At 43.4% G+C, this 8,544-nt stretch overlaps 1 protein-coding gene across 1 annotated transcript in view; it reads right to left on the reverse strand.

Annotated features, from left to right (window-relative positions):
- Positions 1 to 8,319, reverse strand: part of LOC103581466 (regulator of G-protein signaling protein-like) — a gene marked incomplete at both ends in the record, with an annotated part of 34,649 nt that extends 26,330 nt beyond the window's left edge. The window contains 3 exons of the mRNA XM_008563290.1: positions 4,402 to 5,369; positions 6,583 to 6,744; positions 8,215 to 8,319. Of these exons, the coding sequence (XP_008561512.1) occupies positions 4,402 to 5,369; positions 6,583 to 6,744; positions 8,215 to 8,319 (1,235 nt within the window). The remainder of the gene's footprint in view (positions 1 to 4,401; positions 5,370 to 6,582; positions 6,745 to 8,214) is intronic.
- Positions 8,320 to 8,544: the final 225 nt, after the last annotated feature.

Raw genomic sequence — 8,544 nt, forward strand, 5'->3', positions numbered from 1 at the left:
TGCTGAGAAATCCACTGACAGTCTGATGAGGGCTCTTTTGTATATGACAAGTCACTTTTCCCGTCCTCCTTTCAAAGTTCTCCGTCTCTCTGGCTTTTGACAATTTAAGTATAATGTATCTTCATGTAAACCTCTTTGATTTCAACCTATTTTGGTACCTTTGAGCTTCATGAACATGGACGTCCATTTCTCTTCCTAGATTCGTGTTTTCAGCCATTCTTTCTTTTGTTTACACACAGAGAGCTGCAGATCTGTTGGGCCTACTTTTTCTGGTGGAGGTTTCTTTTTCTTTTTAATTTTTGTTTGTTTTGTGTGGCTGGCTGGTATGGGGATCTGAACCCTTGACCTTGTTGTTATAATACCACATTCTAACCAACTTAGCTAACTGGCCACACCCAGCCATTATTTATTTAAATAAGCTCTCTGCCACTTTCTCTTCCTCTTCTGACACTTCCATAATGTGTATATTGGTTTACTTGATGGTGTCCCATAAGTCCCATAGGCTTTCTTCACTCTTCTTCATTCTTTTTCTCTAACTGAATAATTTCAAATGACCTGTCTTTGAGTTCATTGTTTCTTTCTTCATCTTGATTAAGTCTGCTGTTGAAGGTCTTTATTGAATTTTTCAGTTCAGTCATTGTAATCTTCAGCTCCAGGTTTCTGTTTGGTTCATTTTTTATGGTTTCTACTTATTTTGTACACTTATTTTTTTTCTTAGTTTTGTTTAGTTGTTTTTCTATGTTCCCTTGTAGCTCACTGAAATTCCTTAAGATGATTATTTTGAATTTTTGTCAAGCAGTCTATGAATCTCCATTTCTTTATGGCCAATTATTGGACTTTATTAATTTCCTTTGGTGGTGTCATGTGTGTCTGATATTTTGTGCTCCTTGTAGCCATGCATTGGTGTCTTTGAATTTGAGGGAGGAGTCACTGCTTTCACTCTTTACAGGCTGGTTTTGGCATATAAAGACTTTCAGCACCCAGCGCAATCAGATTCTGGGCTGGTGCATTGGTTGTGTCTACAAGCAGACCTACTGTTGGATCACCAGATAAAGCCATTGAGACTGTGGGTGGATGGGGCTGGAGCTGTGTCTATGGTCAGATGAAGCTGAAGCATGGTCCATGGGCAATAGGGGTTGCCTCCAGGTCTGAAGGTGTTCAGGGCTAGAGCTGAGTCCATGAGTGGGCAGGGATAAAACTGGGTCTGCCAGCAGTCTTACAGAGCCATCATCACATCTGTGGCTGGGTATGGCTGCCTCTAGGTCCATGGGTAGACAGGGATGCCTCAGGGTCCACAGTCAGGTCCAGGGTCAGTGGGCCTGTGCTGTGGATTGAATGTTCCCTCAAACTCATTGAGGTTTAAATTGTGTCCCCCAACATTTGGTATTAGAAACTTGGCTCCCATTATGACAGTGTTATGTGAATAAAAAATCCTATTATGGTATTGAAAAGTGGGGCTTTGATGAAGTCATTAGATTATGAGGACAGTGCCCTAGGACATGGATTAATTAGGTGAGGACTTAATGGTGGTCATGAGCATGATTCTGAGGACTTTTAAAGGAGAGTACATGAGGAGCGCTCTCTCTCTCTGCTCCACCATTTTCACCATGTGACACCCTGCATTGCTGTAGAGTCACTTCATCACATGTTTTCCCTGGAGTTTGAACTTTCTGCCTTCTGAAACTGTAAGCAATAAATTTCATTTTCTTACAAATTACCCAGTTCCAGGTATTTTGTTATAGGCAGCAGAAATAGACTAATACTGCCTGTTACTGAAGGCATAGGTTGGCATAATTCCCATCTGGCCCCTGGGCAGACAGTATGGCTTCTAGGACTACAGTTGAGCAAGGTGGAACTGCTTCCACGTCCAGTCAGGTCTGCAGCCAATGTGCCTATTGCCAGGGTCTCAGGAGGGCATGATTTCTGCCAGAACCATGGTCAGGTGGAGCTGGTGGTGGAATTGCAGAAAAATGAGGCTAGAGCTGAGTCCAAAGAGGAGTGGGTCTGATTCTGGATCTGTGGTCAGACCCATGACAGGTAGGCCTGCTACTGTAGGCATGGACCTGACTTCTCAAAGCAGTTTTACTTGGTCTTGAACTCCAGGGAGGTGCTGCAAACTCCTATCTGGCCCCAAAGCTTCCCAAAAGGTACTTTTGTCACTGGAAAGTTGCCAAATCAGTATTTCTGTGGGTTAACAAGGGTTGAGGACCTCCTATTCCACCATATTGCTAATGTCACTCTGAGTATGTGTGTATTTAGATAATTATAAGTGCTAAAGAGAAAAGTAAAATGGGGATACAGTTGAAATTTTATATAAAGGACCAAGGAAGTCCTCACTGAGAAGATGACTCCTGAATAGAGACCTGGGGGAGCAGGAGACTAAGCCATGCAGGCATCTGTATGTCACACACAGCAGGAGCAGCACAGCCAAGCTGGCAGTGTGCCCAGCATAGCTGGAGTGATAAGCATGGGTGGAAGAAATAGTAGATGAAGCCAGGGAGGAGAGGTGGAGTGTAGATCATCTAGGACCTTTTTAGTTTTAGCAAGGACTTTAGATTTTACTCAAAGTGAAATGGTTTTACTGAGTCAGAAAGCCATCTGTTTTCAAGGTCCTCACACACTTTCTTTCACCTATTTTCAGTTAGATTACACTATTTATGTTTTGGCAGAAACACTGGGGTTGGTGTGGAAATGAGCCTGCTGAGGGGTAAGGGCAGACAGAGACTCATCAGTTAGAAGTCCACTGCAGTAATCCAGGTGAGAGAGGATGGGACTTGGGTGGGAGTGGTTGCAATAATGGAGGGGAGGAGTGCTCACTTCTGGATAAATTTTTAAGGTTGAGCCAACAGGATTCACCAATAGACAAGGCATGGGTGTAACACAAAGGTGAGTCAAGGATGATGTCAAGATTTTTAGTCTGAGAAACTGTGATAGGTCAGTCTCATCTACATATAAATACCTCCAATATCTTTGCAGAAGACCAAGCCTCAAGCAGGGGACTTTGTTGTGAGACTTTGCTAATGCAGGAAGTGCAATCCCAGTCTGAGAATCTAGTCCCAAATGCCTCCAAAAAAGGAAGGGAGGCCTTTGGGAATTTATTACTCAAGAATTCTGCAAAGGAGAGCTTTAGCTGTAGATCCACTGGACTGATCTGGTCTGACACTACCTGGATGTGCAAGCTTGGATAATTATTATGTATTGGAAATCATGCTGGACTTGGAACCAAGAACTTCTGGGTTCTGATCCTGGTTTATCCACTAGCCATCTGTGTGGCTTTGGACTAATTGCTTACTTTCTCTGAGTCTCATTTTTCTCATCTGTATAACAGAGGCATCAATACCACTCTGTCTGTGTCTTGGAGATGATGAGAAGCATAGAGGACACAATGTGTGTGAACGTGCTTTATGAGGTAAGTACACTATAGAGCACTGAATAATTTGCTGTTTATCCATTTGCTCCTCTATATCTATTCTCTATCCTTCTTTACCCTGCTCGTGCCTCAGAAGATTAACCTATATGAACCACACCAACAGCCTCCCTTGCCTTCTGATTGGGGTCCTCAGCTGAGGTGTCCTGTCAGGAGATAGGAAAGCAGGAGGTGAGTGAGCTTGGGGTATCTATTCTCCCGATCCTTCTCAGCTAGATCACTGTGGACTGGCTCCATCCCTCAACTGAAGATTGCAGCTCCTGCCAAGTGTCCCACTCCATACAGATCTTTCTCACCAGGTTCTAGTGTCTGCAACCCCTCCTCAATTCTTGAGGCCTAGGGATGATAAAGGTGTCCTGCCCTTACTGGCCTTGTGGCATTACACCATTCCTATGGTTTTCTTACTTTCCTCCTCTCATTCCTTTGTGAGTAGACCCTTTTATTTGGTGCTCATCAGCTACTCAACTTGACTCTGCCATTTGTTTTCTGCCATGCACTTGACGATATGATAGTCATGCTACGGGCCTCACCTCCTGTGAGTATTCAGGATATTCCCTCCCTTTTACCTAATGTTTCAGGATAAGAATAAACTCCTTCCAATTGGTCATTTTCTTGATGGCTGCTAGAGAAGAGAAAAACCCTGCTTTTCAATACTTAATGCTTATAACAGTGTCTTAAAACTTCCCTCAGTAGAATACTCTGAGGTTTATGGGTTGGGAGACTGAATATAGGGACGAAGTGAAGAAGGAACAGAAGATGGGTATTGACACTCCCCCTCCATTATACTTCAGAGTTTTGGCTGGTTCTTGGAAAGCTGAAAAACTTTTGCCTTAGAGATAAATGAACTCTTATGTAAAGATTTATGTGGGTAATTATACTGTTAGTTTAGCCAGTGTAGATGACGAGACAGGATTTTTGGTCAGTCTTGACCTAATCTGCCAGATACTAACCCATTTCTGTGAGGCACGGCCTACCTTGCAGATCTCCTTCTGGGCTTTGGGAATCCAGGGGTTCATGTCCCCAGAAGGTAGCAGTTCTTTCAGGCCCTGGATGGTTTGGGACTTGAGTGGTAAGGGTGGGCCGATCTGCTCATTCAGGTAGAGCTCACAGATTCTGTCACCAAGCATGTAACGAAAGATGGCATTTCCATTCTTCCTATTTCTCATCAGGACACTGAGGAAATGGTGCAGGTCCTGCCAGAGGTCCAGGAGTTGGGTCTCTACTTTCAAATTCAGCTTCTTCAGGTGCTCCCGGAAAGGACTCCCTGCACAGGCATCAGCACTCAAGGCCCAGTGGGTGTACATGGAGGAGGGGCTTTTCTTGATGGCATTCTTGATTGTCATCTGGGAGCACTGATTAAAAAAGGGGGTGACAGTCCTCAGGTGGGCAGAGAACTTCGTCTCAAAGAGGCCTTCCATGTGGAGGTGGCTCTTGGCTTTCTTATTCATGCTGGACCTCCAGGCACAGTGAACATCCTTTTCCAGGGAACTGATTATTCTCTCCTTTGGAGAGGGCACTTTCAGGGAAGGCATTTGTAGAACCACCTTCTTCTGAGGACACTTCTCCTGTGGGGGCATAATGTTGGTATCTAGTTTGCAGTCCATTTCCAGAGACCAAGAGCTGGGATCTGTCAATTGCCACATCTTCCTCCTGGCCTTTCTGCTTGAGTACCGCTTCTGGGAGTGGTGGCACCCCTTGATGCTCATGTTCAGAGGAAGCCCTCCTGCGTGGGTGTAGCAAACACTGCACAATCGAGTCTCATATTCCTGCATCAGACCATGGCATGCCTTCTCCTTGGCCATGGCCATCTTGGCATGGATGTAAAAGTTTGGGAGCCAATAGCTCTGGAGTTTGAACAGAGCCACTTTTTGCATGTGGCTCAGGATCTCCCTTGTGGTGGTTGACTGGTTGGGATGCCAGATGGAGAGGTTTAGGAGGGACTCTGGAAAGAACACAGAGAGATAAAGGGTAAAAATGATGTGATAATGGCAATAATGATGATGGTGAAGACATTTAAAATTTTTTCCCAGTGTCTGTGTATAGAATTTCATTAATTCCTCATGCAATCCTGGGCTGTGGACAGGTAAAATATATAGTGGACACATTTTTAGGGTTTGCCCAGTGCACAGCGACTCTTTTCTCTGATTACCTTCTTTCTTCCCCATAGACAGATGCCATTTTATGGGCTTCCTCAGGTTACTTTTTACACTATTGAATGCTATTATAAAGAAAAGCAAAAAGCACAAGAAAAAATGATGAAGAATAAAAGACATGTACTTCTGAAGGAGATTCCTCAGGGTCAGATATGAGTGAAGGAAGGGGTTTAGGCTGGATAATTTGAAGGGGTCCTTATTAGCCTTGATTTTTAATGTCACCAGTTCTCAATTACTTATGTGAATAGAGAGGAGTATGGCTAATCTCAAGCAACAAATCTTCTGGAACACATTTGTATTGGGGTTAGTAATGTCTCCTCACTTAATAAGCAAACAAACAAATATGGATGATCTGATGTTCTAAAGAAGGGGTCAGCAAAATTTTTTATGTAAAGAACCACATAGGAAATATTTTAAGCTTTGTGAACTACATACAATTTCTATTACATAGTCTTCTTTTTTTTTAACCCTTTAAAAATGCAAAAGCATCCTTAGCTCACAGGCCACATGTACTCCATTTGGTCTGCGGGCTATCGTTTGTTCTAGAGAATCCCAACTTTTTTAAAAACTGAGAGTTAGGCAGGCTTAGAAGATACAGGAGTTTTTCAGTTACCCTGTCCCAATTCTTCTTCCCTCTTTCCAGTCAACCTTCACTGGCAGGTAATATCTCAGGAAGAGGCAAGTACCAGCCTGAAGACAACTGGTCTCTTTCTACCCTTCCCCAGTTAAGGGTTGGGGTTCCTACTGACATTCTTGATACGTACAGGATGGAGATGGTGAAAGCCTGCAAAGTAAGAGACTGAGGATTATCAGGCACAGGATTGATTTTTGGTTGCATCCTCTAAAGATTTCAATTATGTATTATAATTCTTACTGATGTTCATGTTATACAGGATGGAGATGGTGAAAGCCTGCAAAGTAAGAGACTGAGGATTATCAGGCACAGGATTGATTTTTTGGTTGCATCCTCTAAAGATTTCAATTATGTATTATAATTCTTACTGATGTTCATGTTGCAGAGAGTTGCCACCCTGGAGCCCTCCTGCAGATGGGTGGCCTTCAGCACAAGAAGGAGGGACAGATAGTAGTCTCTCACTTCCAGGTCCAGCTCATCTAAGCTCAGGATCTTCTCAGTAAGGATCCAGAAGTCCACCAACTCTTCACCTACAGATCAGACAGGGGTAGGTACAGAGCTGCACCCTAATCTTGCCTCTGTGGTTGCTGCATCTGGGTGAAGAAGCTGATACTCCCCACCCCACCCCCACCGGCCTGCTCTATTTGATCAGACATCGCCATTACTCACTGCTTTGGGTTAAGAAACCATCTCCAGAAAAGTTCTAATGTGGGAGAAGATGGGAGGCACGGGGAGAAGAGACTTAACAGACAGTGATCCTTTGTGACCTTTTTGTTACTGTTGTTATTAGAAAACTGTCACTTTACAGAAAACTACAAGACTCTGAGGATGGATCATGAGACATTTGAATTTTATTCAAAAATTGAAGATCAGGGGAAAAGAACATGGACCCTGAGCAGCCTGCAGAAGGATGCTGGAACCAAAAGGTGCCAAAGACCACATTCCTTCTTGTACAACTTTGCCAGGGCTGAATTCTGAATGGCAAAGTGAAAGATACAGTCTGTCCAGTTCTCCCCTACCTGCTCCCTGGAGACCCAGGATTTCACTCTTAAAATAAGGACTTGTCCCTGAAAGAAACATAATGTTGCTGAGCTGGAGTGTTAGCCAGTGCCAGCTGTTGGCCACCCAGCACCGAGAAACTACTGGACCCCGTCGAACAGGATGCAGTGGTTCCCACCACTTTCACTACAGGGATATATTTACTTATTCCTTGTCTGTCTCCCAACTGTAGGGGCAACTTTATGAAACAAAAACTTATGGCCCTTGCTCACCTTGTATCCCAACCTGCCAGCACAGTGGCTGCCACATAGTCGTGCTTGACAAATATTGTTAAATGAGTGAATGAATGAATGAAAGGGAAGCTGATTGCTTTTATCCTACCCTATATGAAGGTATTTCAAAAAGTTCATGGAAAAATGGAATTAAAAGATAATACAATCTTTCCATGAACCTTTTAAAGAACCCTCATGGTATGGACCCCTGTTTTCTTTTTTTTTTTTCCTTTTTTTTTTTTTTTTCTTTTTTTTTTTTCCTTTTTTTTTTTTTTTTCTTTTTTTTTTTTCCTTTTTTTTTTTTTTTTCTTTTTTTTTTTTCCTTTTTTTTTTTTTTTTCTTTTTTTTTTTTCCTTTTTTTTTTTTTTTTCTTTTTTTTTTTTCCTTTTTTTGTCTTTTTTTACTGACCGGTAATGGGATCGCAACCCTTGGTGTCACGCCCGCACCGCGCTCAGCCAGTGAGCGGGAAACCGGTCTCCACATGGGATCCGAACCCTCAGCGGGAGCGCCGCCGTGCTCCCAAGTGGTGCACTCTCCAGTGCGCCACCGGGCTCGCCCATGGACCCCTGTTTTCAAATGTTTCAAAAATCATTTTAAACCAATGTTTTTTTCCAAACTGCATTATTAAACATTTTTTATATTCATCATAGACACACATAACTGTCTATTGAGGCTCTGGGATGACCCGGAAACTGTTAAGAACTTGCAGGAACAACTCCAAGAACACACCTGCACTGCCCTTGAGGTAGGAACAGAAGCGCCACATCCCTCTGACCCCGCCAATGCACTTCTGGAGTAGCCACTCATCTGCTTTTTTCCATCTCATCATCTTGGCTGCCAGGAAAAGTCCACAGTAAGAGAAAGAAATGAGCACTTGCCTGCAGCCCCTCTCTCAGACTTGGACACAGGCAGACCCGCATTCGCTCAGTGTGAGTGAGGAAAAATGGTGGTCAGTTAGATGAGTTGGGTCCTGATTATGTGGTGCTTTTGAAGCTAGGCACCAGACCATTTGGTGACATGTGTCAAGTGACATGCAAAGGGTCCACAAGCATGCATACA

The sequence above is a fragment of the Galeopterus variegatus genome, unplaced genomic scaffold, assembly GCF_000696425.1.
Source record: "Galeopterus variegatus unplaced genomic scaffold, G_variegatus-3.0.2 Scaffold13104, whole genome shotgun sequence".
Classification (NCBI taxonomy): Eukaryota; Metazoa; Chordata; class Mammalia; order Dermoptera; family Cynocephalidae; genus Galeopterus; species Galeopterus variegatus.